We start from the raw sequence: 17,400 nt of genomic DNA on the forward strand, positions 1-17,400 counted from the left end.
CGACAATGATAAGTACAGATACAGAAATTGGGGGTGTCCATGGAGGAGGAAAAAAACACAAGCTGCTTATGTATGCAGACGATATTCTACTGCTGGTCTCTGATCCTCTTCAGTCTGTTCCACAATTACTTACTTGTATTGAATCATATTCTAGTTTGTCAAGCTACAAAATTAATTGGGATAAGTCGAAAGCAATGTCAATTAATGCAATATGTTACTTTGGAAATGTTACCCCATTTAGCGTCAAATAGGTTCCTACTGGGATGAAAGATTTGGGTTCTAAATTTAGTTCAAATTTGGAGGAAGTGATGGGACTAAATTTTGAGACACTGCTAGTCAAGATTAAGACCAATATAGAAACATGAGAAGAGAGAACTTTCTTTATGGGGAAAGATCAACGTGATTAAAATGGTTGTGGTCCCAGAATTTAATTATATCTCTGCAATGTTACCTATGAATATTCCAGACCGTTTTTTAAAAACTATATGACATAAAAACTAAACAAATATTTTTTTGTGGGACATAGTGTGCTTCTCCATTTTGTGCCCATTTGTACCTTTAATACAACTACAGTAGTAGGTGTATGTGTGTTAGTATCTTTAGGTGTGAATATGTGGGTTAATCTGTGTTTCATGTGAGAGGCAAAGAAGGAGGCAAAAAAAAGGAAAGTGGGAGCAAATGCGGTTAGAGACCACTGTCCCAGGGCCCTATTAACTCAAAATCAGCTCCTGCGTTTCAAGGAGAAGAGCAGCATTTCAAAGGGTTGGGGCTGATTGTGCAGCCAATCATGCCCTTGATTGGCCTAAGAACCAAAGCAGGACTCAATCACGGGCTAGGAATGAGTCTGGCACTGCAGCAGAAAAAGTTTTTAGCCATAGCAGAACCACATTGATGTCTATGAATTCAATTATACAACGACTGGGTCTAATCCTGGATGCTGATTGGTTAAAACCGCGTTCCAGCCAGTGTCTATTCCACATCTTACCATCGGCTAAGGCTATGACGGCGAAATACCTATTTACTCTTCCATCTCCCTGCGCAATCCACTGTCTCATCAGACCAGCCAGGCAATCGTTACTGTAAACTGTAACGCATCTAGACATGATATCCTCATTCTTTAAGACTAGCATTTGGTTGTCACTAGCATTTGGTTTTCAACAGCAGATATTTGTGTCAACTTTGCTGTCTGTACTGTATCTCCGATATTTGCAACATTGTTTCAATATTGAAATTCGATCTCCAGTGTCCTATAGTAACAGTGGTGAACGATGGCTATTGGACCTAGTGGGAGAAACAAAATCTTCCAACACGTTGTACCAACAACAACAAAAATTACAGAAACATTGCATATCACTTGATGCGTCCAACTGAATCTAACAGGCCTGAGGTTGAGCCACGCTTTGGTCTGCCACTAACAAATAAAATAAAACTTTATTTGTCACATGCTCCAAATTCAACAAGTGTAGACCTTACCCTGAAATGCTTACTTACAAGCCCTTAACCAACAGTGCAGTTCAAGAAAAGTTAAACAAATATTTACCAAATAAACCAAAGTAAAAAATAATAAAAAAGTAACACTATAAAATAACAATAACGAGGCTATAATACTTTTTGTGGGACAGGAAGAAACCCCAGGATTAATATGAAGAAGGTGTGCTCACCAAGTGATGTAGGAGGATTGGCTTAACCAGATGTTAAATTGTACAATTTACCATTTGAAATGGCTAAATTGGCAAAGCATTGGGGCAAAGGGGATGCTGGCTTGTATTTGATAGTAATAGAACGGGAACTAAGTTATCCTTTCACCCCTGTTGATATTCAGTCACATAGTCTTACAGCGGAGAGGTCAGTTGAAACTACCAAACCCAATTGTCTTATACTTGTATTGAGGTGTGGAGAACAGTACACAACATGTACACAACATTTGGGGCGGCAGGGTAGCCTAGTGGTTAGAGCGTTGGGCTAATAACCGGAAGGTTGCAAGTTCAAACCCCCGAGCTGACAAGGTACAAATCTGTTGTTCTGCACCTGAACCCCTAGGCTGTCATTGAACATAAGAATTTGTTCTTAACTGACTTGCCTAGTAAAGATAAAATATGTGGAATTTCACATCTGAACAACGATGTTCATCATTGTAGCACAATCGTAGGCTACGGATAGGAAAGACGTAGCCTACGACAATATGCCCCTTTTGTTCCACCTCCCGCACATGGGGTGACCTCACCTGGTTTAAATGGTGTCTCTAGAGTTTAAACCTCTCTCATCGCCAGTCAATGCCTCCACTGTACTCACATCCTACCATACCCTTGTTTGTACATTATGCCATGAATCTATTCTTCCGCACCCAGAAACCTGCTCCTTTTACTCTCTGTTCCGAACGCACTAGACGACCGGCCTTTAGCCGTACCCTTATCCTACTCCTCCTCTGTTCCTCTGGCGATGTAGATGTTAATCCAGGCCCTGCAGCGCCTAGCTCCACTCCCATTCCCCAGGCACTCTCATGTGTTGACTTCTGTAACCGTAAAAGCCGTAAATGCATGTTAACATTAAAAAGCCTCCTCCCTAAGTTATTTTTTTTACTGCTTTAGCACACTCTGCCAACCCAGATGTCCTAGCCGTGTCTGAATCCTGGCTTAGGAAGGCCACCAAAAATCCCGAAATTTCCATCCCTAACTATAACATTTTCCGACAAGATAGATGTCAATGGCCTGCGTACTGGGAGCGGAGTCAGGAGAGCAGAGAGTTGTGAACAGGCACACACTTGATTTAGGCAGGTGAAACCAACAGATGGACACCACTGCGTCTTCAGAATTCGTAATGTTAGGTGACTTAAACTGGGACATGCTTAACACCCCGGCCGTCCTACAATCTAAGCCCTCAATCTCACACAAATGATCAATGAACCTACCAGGTACAACCCCAAATCCGTAAACACGGGCACCCTCATAGATATCATCCTGACCAACCTGCACTCTAAATACACCTCTGCTGTCTTCAACCAAGATCTCAGCGATCACTGCCTCATTGCCTGCATCTGTAATGGGTCTGCGGTCAAACGACCAACCCTCATCACTGTCAAATGCTCCCTAAAACACTTCAGCGAGCAGGCCTTTCTAATCGACCTGGCCCGGGTATCCTGGAAGGATATTGACCTCATTCCGTCAGTAGAGGATGCCTGGTTATTCTTTAAAAGTGCTTTCCTCACCATCTTAAATAAGCATGCCCCATTCAAAAAAAATTAGAACCAGGAACAGATATAGCCCGTGGTTCACTCCAGACCTGACAGCCCTTGACTAGCACAAAAACATCCTGTGGCGTACTGCATTAGCATCGAATAGCCCCCGCAATATGCAACTTTTCAGGGAAGTTGGGACAGTAAAAGCTAGCTTTTTCAAACAGAAATGTGCATCCTGTAGCACAGACTCCAAAAAGTTCTGGGACACTGTTAAGTCCATGAAGAATAAGAGCACTTTCTCCCAGCTGCCCACTGCAATAAGGCTAGGAAACACTGTCACCACTGATAAATGCACTATAATTGAGAATTTTAATAAGCATTTTTCTAGGGCTGGCCATGCTTTCCACCTGGCTACCCCTACCCCGGTCAACAGCTCTGCATGCCCCACAGCAACTTGCCCAAGCCTCCCCCATTTGTCCTTCATGCAAATCCAGATAGCTGATGTTCTGAAAGAGCTGCAAAATCTGGACCCCTACAAATCAGCTGGGCTAGATCATCTGGATCTGAATGATCTGCCGAAATGGTTGCAACCCCTATTATAACCTGTTCAACCTCTCTTTCGTATCGTCTGAGATCCCCAAAGATTGGAAAGCTGCCATGATCATCCCCCTCTTCAAAGGGGGAGACACTATAGACCCAAACTGTTACAGACCTATATCTATCCTACCCTGCCTTTCTAAGGTCTTTGAAAGCCAAGTTAACAAACAGATCACCGACCATTTTGAATCCCACCGTACCTTCTCCGCTATGCAATCTGGTCATGGGTGCACCTCAGCCACGCTCAAGGTCCTAAACCATATTATAACCGCCATCGATAAAAGACAATACTGTGCAGCTGTATTCATCGACCTGCCCAAGGCTTTTGACTCTGTCAATCACCACGTTCTTATCAGCAGACTCAACAGCCTTGGTTTCTCACATGCCTGGTTCTCCAAATACTTGTGTTAAATCGGAGGGGCCTGTTGTTCGGACCTCTGGCAAACTCTATGAGGGTGCCACAGGGTTCAATTCTCAGGCAGACTCTTTTATTTGAAAGTGATGATGTCACTCTTGCTGCTGGTGATTCTCTGATCCACCTCTACGCAGACGACACCATTCTGTATACTTCTGGCCCTTCTTTGGACACCGTGTTAACTAACCTCCAGACGAACTTCAATGCCTACAACTCTCCTTCCATGGCCTCCAACTGCTCTTAAATGCAAGTAAAACTAAATGCATGCTCTTCAACCAATCGCTGCCCGCACCTGCCCGCCCATCTAGCATCACTACTCTGGACGGTTCTGACTTAGAATACGTGGACAACTACAAATACCTAGGTGTCTGGTTAGACTGTAAACTCTCCTTCAAGACTCACATTAAGCATCTCCAATCCAAAATTAAATTAAGAATCGGCTTCCTATTTCGCAACAAAGCATCCTTCACTCATGCTGCCAAACATACCCTCGTAAAACTGACTATTCTACCGATTCTCAACTTCGGCGATGTCATTTGAAAAATAGCCTCCAACACTCTACTCAGCAAATTGGATGCAGTCTATCACAGTGCCATCCGTTTTGTCACCAAAGCCCCATATACTTCCCACCACTGCGACCTGTATGCTCTCGTTGGCTGGCCCTCGCTTCATATTCGTCGCCAAACCCACTGGCTCCAGGTCATCTATAAGTCTTTGCTAGGTAAATCCCCACCTTATCTCAGCTCACTGGTCACCATAGCAGCACCCACCCATAGCACGCGCTCCAGCAGGTATATTTCACTGGTCACCCCCAAAGCCAATTCCTCCTTTCTCCACTGAAGCTGGAGACTCATATCTCCCTCACTAACTTTAAGCATCAGCTGTCAGAGCAGCTTACAGATAATTGCATCTGTACATAACCCACCTGTAAATATCCCATCCAACTACCTCAACCCCATATTGTTATTTGTTTTCTCCTTTGCACCCCAGTATCTCTACTTGCACATTCATCTTCTGCACATCTATCACTCCAGTGTTTAATTGCTAAATTGTAATTACTTACCCACTACAGCCTATTTTTTGCCTTACCTCCCTAATCTTACCTCATTTGCACACACTGTATATAGACATTTATATCGTGTTATTGACTGTACGTTTGTTTATTCCATATGTAACTCTGTGATGTTGTTTGTGTTTCACTTCTTTGCTTTATCTAGGCCAGGTCACAGTTGTAAATGAGAACTTGTTCTCATCTGGCCTACCTGGTTAAATAAAGATGAAATAAAATCAAATAAAACAACTAGAAACTATGGCTAATGAAGGGAATTCATACAATAGGCAGTGGTGGAAAAAGTTCTCAAATATCATACTTGAGTAAAAGTAAAGATACCTTTAAATAGAAAATGTTCTATACACTGCCAAGATACCTTTCTAGCTAATAGACTATGTTAAAGTTTACACTTCCTCTTCCAATGAACTTTGGGAAGGTCAAAATGGGAAGGTAAAAATAATGAAACTGTCTACCAAATTGCCATTATCATTCACCTGATGGTAAGACGAGATGTCAAATGTTTTGGTGCGAACATATGTTGGAGCTCCCTGGGTCACAGGTTTGCCTGGGTGGGGGACCCCGGGCAAGAAAAGTAAAAAAAAAAAAACCTGCCTGCCTTAGGGTTAGACTACAGTAATATGTTGATTATGTGCTACAGTGAGAAGCTATCCAAAAGTTCTCTGTTGATGTTCCTCTCTAGGACATTGCTACCATGCAGCTGTGTGCCAACAAGCTGGACAAGAAGGACTTTTTTGGGAAGTCTGACCCCTTCCTGGTCTTCTACCGAAGTAACGAAGATGGAACGTGAGTGTACCTGCCGAGGGAACATCCAATGTCTAGTTCCATCTGTGTTTTCGATGTTCTACCACAGTTTGTCATGTACTTGGACTGAGTATCTGGCTCTCAGTATCCCATGTTCTTGGGATTCTCTCAATGCTTGTGATATTTCCTAGTTTCACATGTACGTACTTTGTGAGTTCCTCTCTGTAACTTTCTTTACTACTCTGTTCCAGGTTCACTATCTGTCATAAGACGGAGGTGGTTAAGAACACCCTGAACCCTGTTTGGCAGCCCTTCACCATCGCAGTGAGGGCCCTGTGTAACGGGGACTATGACAGGTTAGAGAAAGACACTGTCTGGGGGGAGCCAATTGGGAACCTCTACAGCAGGGTTTCCCAAACTCTGTCCTGGGGCATTCAGAATAATGCCAGCAGTCGGCCGTGGTGTCCCAGGGGCCAGCACTGGTGTTATTGGAATTGACTCAGAGGATTTTACACTATATCTCACATCGATCAATGTCAACGATGCTGACAGAGTCTCTGTGAGTCAGTGTGTACTGTTGACAGGATATTAGCCTACCTCTCTTGGCATGACACTTTTTCCTTCGAGTAAGTAGGTCTGTGGTGGTTGTGTCTAAGGTCACGTTGAACAAATTAAATACGTTTCTTGAATTGCTTTTTCTGCTTCCCTACTAGAACGGTTAAAGTGGATGTCTATGACTGGGACAGAGATGGAAGGTACTTTTTTTGTGCTCTTTTTGATGAACACATGAACGTCTGTAAGGCTTTGTGAATATGTGTCAGACCTTCAGCTATTCTTCCCTTCAGCCATGATTTCATCGGTGAGTTCACCACAAGTTACAGAGATTTCTCGCGTGGACAAAACCAGTTTAATGTCTATGAGGTGAGCCACAAATGTTTGTGTATTTTCAGAAGCATATACACTGAGTATACCAAACATCAGGAACACCTTCCCAATATTGAGTTGCACCCCCCTTTTGCCCTTTAAACAGCCTCAATTCGTCAGGGCATGGACTCTAGAAGGTGTCGAAAGCGTTCCACAGGGATGCTGGCTGATTCCAATGCTTCCCAAAGTTGTGTCAAGTTGGATGGATGTCCTTTGGTTGTTAGACCATTCTTGATACACACAGGAAACTGTTGAGAGTACCCCGTTCAAAGGCACTTAATTACAGTATTTTGTCACGCTCTGAATGGCACACATAAACAATTGTCTCAAAGACTAAAATCCTTCTTTAACCTCTCCTCAACTTTATCTATACCGATTGAAGTGGATTTAACAAGTGACATCAATAAGGGATCATAGACTGACTAGGTGAATCCAGGTGAAACTATCTCGTGTTTTGTATACTCAGTGTACATACACTACCTTTCAAAAGTTTGAGGTCACTTAGAAATGTCCTTGTTTTTGAAGGAAAATTACTTTTTTTGTCCATTAAAATAACATTAAATTGATCAGAAATACAGTGTAGGCATTGTTAATGTTGTAAATGACTATTGTAGCTGGAAACGGCAGATTTTTTATGGAATATCTACATAGGCGTACAGAGGCCCATTATCAGCAACCACCACCGTTCCAATTTCATGTTTTCAATTTTCATTACTATTACCAGGCATATCCTTTCAGCTGTCAAGTTTGTTGTACCTTGAATAGATATGCACATCCACATTATGCACAATATTTACCACAAGCATCTTCAGTTCATATTGCTTTAATAATTTGCTGTAATCGTTTTCTTATCCATTCGTTTATTTTCCACAAACCAGGTTCTAAATGCAAAAAAGAAGGGCAAGAAAAAGAAATACATCAACTCTGGCACGGTAAGTACCTTCCTCATATCTGCCTGTCAGCTTCACCATTGTGTTCATTTAGAGGGGTAATTACTGTTATCATACTATCCTTCTCCCCATCCCCCCACCCTCACTACGATCACCAGGTAACACTGCTGTCCTTCAAAGTGGAGTCAGAGTATACGTTTGTGGATTTCATCCGAGGCGGGTGAGTTGAATGTTAATTAGCCCAGCGTTGATTCGGCCCATCGTTATGTGGATAAACAGCTTGAGAACCCCCCAGACTAAAGGTCTTGGACATGGAGCAGTGTGAATGTGATGCAAATAACTCCATCTAACCAGTTAGTCAATTTGGCCCGTAGGACCAGGGACAGAGTAATGGAACTACTCAATAAACCATTGATCAAAGAGGTTTGAGGTTTGGTCCTCTCAGACGCCAGTATTCTAATTTGGATCAAGTTGATCTATTTTATGTCCTTCCCACCAGGACACAACTCAACTTCACAGTAGCCATCGACTTCACTGCTTCTAATGGTAAGTCTGGAGCTTAGGGCTGTCATAGGCCATATAAAAAATACATTTATGCACATATTATATAACACAGTGGAATAGGTCACGACAGGAATCAGCAGTGAGTGGACATTCATTTATATTCATTTCAGTTGTGTCTCTATGTGTGTTTGTCTGTGCTCTCTGACAGGTAATCCGTCTCAGCCCACTTCCCTCCACTACATGAACCCGTACCAGATGAATGCCTACGCCATGGCACTCAAAGCTGTGGGGGAGATCATCCAGGACTACGACAGTGACAAGCTTTTCCCAGCCTATGGCTTCGGAGCCAAGCTGCCCCCCGACGGAAATATCTCCCACGCCTTCCCTCTGGTTAGACACACACATCCAAATCCAGAAGTGCATACACATATTTTGTATCAGATTGGAGTAAGAAACCTCCAGCTATATTTCAGATTCTTTCTCATGGTGTGCTTCTCTATTTTGTGCCCATTTGTACCTTTAATACAACTAAAGTTGTAGGTGTATGTGTGTTAGTATCTTTAGGTGTGAATATGTGGGTTAATCTGTGTTTCATGTGAGAGGCAAAGAAGGAGGCAAAAAAAAGGGGGAGTGGGAGCAAATGCGGTTAGAGACCACTGTCCCAGGGCCCTATTAACTCAAAATCAGCTCCTGCGTTTCAAGGAGAAGAGCAGCATTTTAAAGGGTTGGGGCTGATTGTGCAGCCAATCATGCCCTTGATTGCCCTAAGAGCCAAAGCAGGACTCAATCACGGGATAGGAATGTGCTGGAAGGAGTCTTGCATTGCGGCAGAAGAGGCCTTTAGCCATAGCAGAACCACAGTGAAGTCTATGAATTCAATTATACAATGGCTGGGTCTAATCCTGGATGCTGATTGGTTAAAACCGTGTTCCAGCCAGTGTCTATTCTACCTCTTACCATCGGCTAAGGCTATGATGGCGAAATACCTATTTACTCTTCCATCTCACTGCGCAATCCACTGTCTCATCAGACCAGCAGTGGTGAACGATGGCTATTGGACCTAGTGGGAGAAACAAAATCTTCCAACACGTTGTACCAACAACAACAAAAATTACAGAAACATTGCATCACTTAATGCGTCCAACTGAATCTAACAGGCCTGAGGTTGAGCCACTCTTTGGTCTGCCACTAACAAATAAAATAAAACTTTATTTGCCACATGCGCCAAATTCAACAAGTGTAGACCTTACCTTGAAATGCTTACTTACAAGCCCTTAACCAACAGTGAAGATCAAGAAACAGAGTTAAAAAAATATTTAACAAATAAACTAAAGTCAAAAAAAAATAAAAAGTAACACAATAAAATAACAATAACGAGGCTATATACAGGGGGTACCGGTACCGAGTTGATGTGCAGGGGCACATGTTAGTCAAGGTAACTTGAACATGTAGGTAGGGGTGAAGTGACTATGCATAGATAATAAACAGAGAGTAGCAGCAGTGTACAAACAATGGGGGATAAATAGTAAATCCATGTAAATAGTCCGGTGGCCATTTGATTAATTGTTCAGCAGTCTTATGGCATGGGGTACAAGCTGTTAAGGAGCCTTTTGGTCCTAGACTTGGCGCTCCGGTACCGCTTTCCGTGCGGTATCAGAGAAAACAGTCTATGACTTGGGTGACTGGAGTCTCTGACAATTTTTTGGTCTTTCCCCTGACACCGCCAATTATATAGGTCCTGGCCCCAGTGATGTGCTGGGCCGCATGCACTACCCTCTGTAGCGCCTTACGGTCAGATGCCGAGCAGTTGCCATACCAGGCAGTGATGCAACCGGTCAGGATGCTCTTGATTGGGCAGCTGTAAAGGTTTTTGAGGATCTGGGCATCCATGCCAAATGTTTTCAGTCTCCTGAAGGGGAAAAGGTGTTGTCGTGCCCTTTTCACAACTGTCTTGGTGTGTTTGGACCATGATAGTTTGTTGGTGATGTGGACACCAAGGAACTTCAACCTCTCGACCCGCTCCACTACAGCCCCGTTGATGTTAATGGGGGCCCTCCTTTTCCTGTAGTACACAATCAACTCCTTTGTCTTGCTCGCATTAAGGGAGAGATTGTCCTGGCACCACACTGCCAGGTCTCTGATCTCCTCCCTATAGGCTGTCTCATCGTTGTCGGTGATCAGGCCTACCACTGTTGTGTCGTCAGCAAACTTAATGATGGTGTTGGAGTCGTGTTTGGCCACACAGTCGTGGGTGAACAGGGAGTACAGGAAAGGACTAAGTACACACCCCTGAGGGGCCCCAGTGTTGAGGATCAGCATGGCAGACGGGTTGTTGCCTACCCTTACCACCTGGGGGCGGCCTGTCAAGAAGTCCAGGATCCAGTTGCAGAGGGAGGTGTTTAGTCCCAGGGTCCTTAGCTTAGTGATGAGCTTTGATGGCACTATGGTGTTGAACGCTGAGCTGTAGTCAATGAACAGCATTCTCACGTAGGTGTTCCTTTTGTCCAGGTGGGAAAGGGCAGTGTGGAGTGCGATTGTGATTGTGTCATCTGTGGATCTGTTGGGGCGGTATGCGAATTGGAGTGGGTCTAGGGTATCCGGGAGGATGCTGTTGATGTGAGCCATGATCAGCCATGAGTGCTACGGGGCGGGAATCATTTAGGCAGGTTACCTTCACTTCCTTGGGCACAGGGACTATGGTGGTCTGCTTGAAACATGTAGGTATTACAGACTTGGTCAGGGAGAGTTTGAACATGTCATTGAAGACACTTGCCAGTTAGTTCGCACATACTTTGAGTACACGTCCTGGTAATCCATCTGGCCCCGCAGCTTTGTGAATGTTAACCTGTTTAAAGGTCTTACTCACATCGGCTACCGAGAGTGTTATCAGACAGTCGTCCAGAACAGCTCGTCCTCTCGTGTATGCTTCAGTGTTGCTTGCCTTGAAGCGAGCATAAAGGGCATTTAGCTCATCTGGTAGGCTCACGTCTGCGTTTCCCTTTGTAGTCCGTAATAGTTTTCAAGCCCTGCCACTTCCAACGAGCTTCAGAGCCAGTGTATTAGGATTCAATCTTAATCCTGTATTGACGCTTTGCTTGTTTGATGATTCGTCTGAGGGCATAGCGGGATTTCTAGTGTCCCACTCCTTGAAAGCGGCAGCTCTAGCCTTTAGCTTGATGCGGCTGTTGCCTGTAATCCATGGCTTCTGGTTGGGATATGTATGTACGGTCACTGTGGGGACGACGTCGTCGATGCACTTATTGATTAAGCCGATGACTGAGGTAGTATACTCCTCAATGTCATTGGATGAATCCCGGAACATATGATCCACGTTAGTTGTGGAGGAGTACTTAGTCCAGGCTACAAAGAGGTTGAGCTGAAGACGACTGAGGACGACATCAGGGCCTTCAAGCCAACTCCATCTCCATCGGCTGGAATCATAGGAAGGCTACAGAAAGGCTACAGAGAAGCTGAGGACAATATCAGGGCCAGCCACCCAATTGCATTATCTGGCATCGATAATCAGGCATCACCATCATCAAATAATTTAGCCTAACTCCAGTGGGTTGCCACTTTCCAGAAGCTCCAGTCTCCGCCATAAGTGGGCACACTGTTGTGAAAGAACTCTCCGATGCTGGCTCCATTACCATTAAAAGCAAATTCTTTGTTTTGTTAATCTATACAATTGTTTTGTCTACCATATTTATTTATCTTTATCTGTAGGCCTGTACTGCAATTCAGATTTTAGCTGCGTAATAATACAATAAACCTTTCATGAAAAAATCACACTATCAGTGACAACAGTGTCAGATCAAAGGATGTGATTGTGACAGTCTCGTGATGCTGAAAGGACGCTGACTGTAATACGCAGCGCATTCCACTCAGACATAATAAGCCAGTAGGTCCCAATCATAAGAACATAAAAACACAACCATTAGGCTAAGCAATTCCCAATAGAAATGTACAACTGTTACTTCCCAATAACATATTTTTCACATTCCGCACACAAAGTAACTGGTGATCTAAAGTTTGAATGCAACGGTGTTTCACACAGATAAGTTATTTTCAAAGACATAGCTCCGACCACAAGCGAGCTGCAATAAAAACACAGTCCCACCCACTAGATGATGATCATTTTAAACTGACACTACATTACCAAAATTATATGGACACATACTGATCGGACATCTCATTCCAAAATTGTGAGTGTTAATATGCAACACCTATCTCAACAATCCATTTCTGTATGGACCTCACATTCTGCAAGATGGCATTGTCACGCTGAAACAGGAAAGGCCTTCTCCAAACTGTTGCCACAAATTTGGAAGGACAGAATTGTCTAGAATGTCATTGTATGCTGTAGTGTAATGATTTCCCTTCTCTGGAATTAAGGGGCCTGAACCATGAAAAACATCCCTATTGGCACTATACATGCGAGCAGGTAGCGTTCTCCTGGCATTTGCCAAACCCAGATTCTTCTGTCGGACTGCCAGATGGTGAAGCGTGATTCATCACTCCTCAGAACGTGTTTCCACTGCTCCTGAGTCAAATAGCGGCGAGCTTTACACCACTCCAGCTGACACTTGGAGGCTTGTGTGCGGCTAATCGGCCATTGAAACCCATTTCGTGAAGCTCCCTATGAACAGTTCTTGTGCTGATGTTGCTTCCAAAGGCAGTTTGGAACTCGGTAGTGAGTGTTGCAACCAAGGACAGACGATTTTTACACGATACGCATTTCAGCACTCAGTAGTCGCATTCTGTGAGCTTGTGTGGCCTACCACTTCGCAGCTGAGCCTTTGTTGCTCCTAGACTTTTCCAATTCACAATAACAGCACTTACAGTTGGCCGGTGCAGCTCTAGCAGGGCAGAAATTTGATGAACTGACTTGTTGGGAAGGCGGCATCCTATAACGATGCCATGTTGAAAGTCACTGAGCTCTTCAGTAAGGCCATTCCACTGACAATGTTTGGCTATGGAAATTGCATGGTGGTGTGCTCAATTTTGTTCTTCCAATTTCTGATTGGATGTTTTTTTGTCTTCAGTGTTAACCCTTTCCTTTCCAACACAAACTCTGCTATTTTTAAACGGTTGCGCAAGGATGGTAATTTACCTGTCTTTTGTCAGCTCGCTGGTGCTCAGATGGGAGGGATAGAAATATTTGAGGTGTGTCCTTAAAAACATGATCCAAAGTGCTAATTTCAGGCAGTGCTGGTTGGGATATTTAAAGCTTCGATATGTAACTTTTTGGGCGACCCAACCAAATTCACATATAAAGTAAATTATAGATCTGTCATTCTCATTGTAAGCAAGTCTAAGAAGCAGTACTGTAGGTCTGTTCTATGTGCGCTATTTCTATGCTTTCTGTTTTCAAGTTTCGTTTTCGCATCTTTTACTTTCGGTTTTGTACACCAGTTTCAAACAGCTGAAAATACAATACTTTTGGTTATTGAAAATATTTTTCACAGGAGTTTAGATGGTTATTGAACATATATTTATCTCAGGGGTGCAACTTTGGTTTTAGAAGTGGGGGGACATGATTATGTCAGATAAACACTCCAAATAGCCTACCTGACCGCTAGGAGTCGTCCGCATGGTCCTAAACTCCAAGCGGGCTGTCATGTGCCTTTTTCTGAGGAGTGGCTTCTGTCTGGCCAGATTGGAGGAGTGCTGCAGGGATGGTTGTCCAACTGGAAGGTTCTCCCATTTTCACAGAGGAACTCTGGAGCTCTGTCAGAGTGACCATCAGGTTCTTGTTCACCTCCCTGGCCAAGGCCCTTCCCAAACTTCTTCCATTTAAGAATGATACCCTTCCCCAGATCTGTGCCACGACACAATCCTGCCTTGGAGCTCTACAGACAATTCCTTCCACCTGAGGGCTTTGTTTTGCTCTGTTGACTGTGGGACCTTATATAGACAGGTCTGCGTTTCTAAATCATGTTCAATCAATTTAATTTACTTCAAGTTGAAGAAACATCTCAAGGATGATCAATGGGAACAGGATGCACCTGAGCTCAATTTTGAGTCTCATAGAGAAGGATCTGAATACTTTTTTTAAATAAATAGCAAAATATTCTTAAAACCTGGTTTTCGCTTTGTCATCATGAGGTATTGTGTGTAGATTGATGAGGAAAAAATATACACTACCATTCAAAAGTTTGGGGTTACTTAGAAATGTCCTTGTTTTCCATGAAAAAATAAATGAAATTAGTTGCAAAATGAATAGGAAATATAGTCAAGAGATTGACAAGGTTATAAATAATGATTTTTATTGAAATAACAATTATTTTTCAAACTTCGCTTTCGTCAAAGAATCCTCAATTTGCAGCAATTACAGCCTTGCAGACCGTTGGCATTCTAGTTGTCAATTTGTTGAGGTAATCTGAAGAGATTTCATCCCATTCTTCCTGAAGCACGCCCACAGGTTGGATTGGCTTGATGTGCACTTCTTATGTATCATACGGTCAAGCTGCTCCCACAACAGCTCAATAGGGTTGAGATCCGGTGACTGTGCTGGCCACTCCATTATAGACAGAATACCAGCTGACTGCTTCTTCCCTAAATAGTTATTGCATAGTTTGGAGCTGTGCTTTGGGTCATTGTCTTGTTGTAGAAGGAAATGGGCTCCAATTAAGCGCCGTCCACAGTGTATGGCATGGTGTTACAAAATGGAGTGATAGCCTTCCTTCTTCAAGATCCCTTTTACCCTGTACAAATCTCCCACTTTACCACCACCAAAGCATCCCCAGACCATCACATTGCCTCCACCATGCTTGACAAGCACTCCTCCAGCATCTTTTAATTTTTTCATTTCTTCTTTGTGATCCGAACACCTCAAACTTAGATTTGTCTGTCCATAACAATTCCATAACAATTTTTTCCCTATCTTCCTTTGTCCAGTATCTGTGTTCTTTTGCCCATCTTAATCTTTTCTTTATATTGGCCAGTCTGAGGTATGGATTTTTCTTTGCAACTCTGTCTAGAAGGCCAGCATCCTGGAGTCGCCTCTTCACTGTTGACGTTGAGACTGGTGTTTTGCAGGTACTATTTAATGAAGCTGCCTGTTGAGGGCATCTGTTTCTCAAACTAGACACTCTAATGTACTTGTCCTTTAGCTCAGTTGTGCACTGGGGCCTCCCACTCCTCTTTTTATTCTGGTTAGAGCCAGTTTGCGCTGTTCTGTGAAGGGAGAAGTACATAGCATTGTACCAGATCTTCAGTTTCTTGGCAATTTCTCGTATGAAATAGCCTTAATTTCTCAGAACAAGAATAGACTGATGAGTTTCAGAAGAAATGTCTTTGTTTCTGGACATTTTGAGTCTGTAATCGTACCCACAAATGCTGATGCTCCAGATACTCAGCTAGACTAAAGAAGGCCAGTTTTATTGCTTCTTTAATCAGAACAGCAGTTTTCAACTGTGCTAAAATAATTGAAAAAGGGTTTTCTAATTGATCCATTATAATTAATTATTAAAATTATAAACTCGGATTAGCTAACACAATGTGGCATTTGGACACAGGAGTGATGGTTGCTGATAATGGGCCTCTGTACACCCATGTAGATATTCCATAAAAATCGTCAATTTCCAGCTACAATAGTAATTTACAACATGACTACATTGTATTTCTGATCAATTTGATGTTATTTCAATTGCCAAAAAAAACGTTTTTCTTTCAATAACAAGGAATATTTCTAATTGACCCCAAACATTTGAACAGTAGTGTATATTTAACACATTTTAGAATAAGGCTGTAACTTAACAAAATGTGTAAAAAGTCAAGTGGTCTGAATACTTTCCCGAATGCATTTTGTGCAGGATTTTGTGTAATGCTGCCCATTACGGGTTGGTGTGGACAAGGCCAGTCGGCAGGGAGGCTTGTTATCGGTTATTCATGGTTAACCTTGCTTCGGTGAACCTTCTGAGAGCTAGAGAAGCCTGTGACTCACCCAAACACACAGCTGTCCAAGAAAAAGCAAGTGTGTACCTTCAATAACCAAGCTATGATGATGCAGCCTGTTTGATTTGAAACTTTGAATCCAACCCTCAATCAGGAAGGGAGGGGGAGAGAGAAGGGGATCATCTGCTTGAGGATGTGGAGCGCTGCTTCTGGGAATCTCTCCCCCATGAGGAGGAGATGTGCTGATGATGAGAAAAGTAAACAAGCACGCAAATCAACTGGCAGACACATACAAGTAATTTTCCGTTGTTTGGCTTCATATACTTTCCCTCCACTTAAACATTTGCCTAAAATTACTGATTTATCTCAGATCATTCAGATTCAGAAGAAAAGGACATTGTGACAATAGATAATCAATCAGAGAAAGTATGCCTTGCTTTAAAGTTGCTGTTCATCAAACCAAAAAGCTGATTTCCTTCCTGACACATTTTCCAAAAGTAAACATCTCAAGGGCAACCCTGAGGGTGTCTGCTGTCTGTCTGTCCGTATGATGGCAGAGTGTTCTCTCGTCACTCCATCACATCTCAAACACCAGCAGTAGACGTGCCCACTCATTGTCTCAGTGCAGCTGTGACAGCGTTCTGTCTGCTGAGTGAGGACCAGGGTGTGGTGCAGGGGCCGAGTCTCATCACCGTGGTCACAGCTGGCCACACGCACTCAGAAGCCGGCACACTCCCAGGCATGCGGGGGCCTCCCAGCGTCCTCACTTCCTTCTGAGGAGCCTCCCCCAATCACAGGTTCCGCTCTACTGGTGGCTGTTGTCAAGCCAACAGAGCTCTTTGACCTGCAGCATTACTTCCCAAACAACTACAACAACAACAAAACAACGCATGAGCACTGTGAACACTGGGCTGGTTGGTTCTCCAGTGGCTGTTTAATATTGAAGTCCCATATTTATTATAAAAATATTGTTATTTATTATTTTCACATTTTTGTTTGTTTTATTGTTATTACGCTGCACATTTATCTCTTACTTTTCCTGGGCCTTGTTGTAGAAAGGAGTGGTTGTGTAAAGTTAGTTTGATTGTTGAGGTTTTGATCACCAGTGAAACAATTTACCATAAAGTTATTGATAACTGAATGTCTTTAAGTACATTAAGGCTGACAACTGTTTCATGGTGACATG

The 17,400-nt window shown here is 43.1% G+C and overlaps 1 protein-coding gene across 1 annotated transcript in view; it reads left to right on the forward strand.

The window, feature by feature from the left end:
* The window catches only part of LOC139367581 (copine-9-like), a 108,150-nt gene that overhangs the window by 84,279 nt on the left and 6,471 nt on the right, over positions 1 to 17,400 (forward strand). Inside the window, exons 8-15 of the mRNA XM_071105838.1 lie at positions 5,939 to 6,042; positions 6,252 to 6,356; positions 6,714 to 6,755; positions 6,846 to 6,921; positions 7,803 to 7,856; positions 7,973 to 8,034; positions 8,314 to 8,360; positions 8,527 to 8,708. Coding sequence (XP_070961939.1) covers positions 5,939 to 6,042; positions 6,252 to 6,356; positions 6,714 to 6,755; positions 6,846 to 6,921; positions 7,803 to 7,856; positions 7,973 to 8,034; positions 8,314 to 8,360; positions 8,527 to 8,708 — 672 coding nt within the window. The remainder of the gene's footprint in view (positions 1 to 5,938; positions 6,043 to 6,251; positions 6,357 to 6,713; positions 6,756 to 6,845; positions 6,922 to 7,802; positions 7,857 to 7,972; positions 8,035 to 8,313; positions 8,361 to 8,526; positions 8,709 to 17,400) is intronic.

Source organism: Oncorhynchus clarkii, chromosome 16 (assembly GCF_045791955.1).
Source record: "Oncorhynchus clarkii lewisi isolate Uvic-CL-2024 chromosome 16, UVic_Ocla_1.0, whole genome shotgun sequence".
Lineage (NCBI taxonomy): Eukaryota > Metazoa > Chordata > Actinopteri > Salmoniformes > Salmonidae > Oncorhynchus > Oncorhynchus clarkii.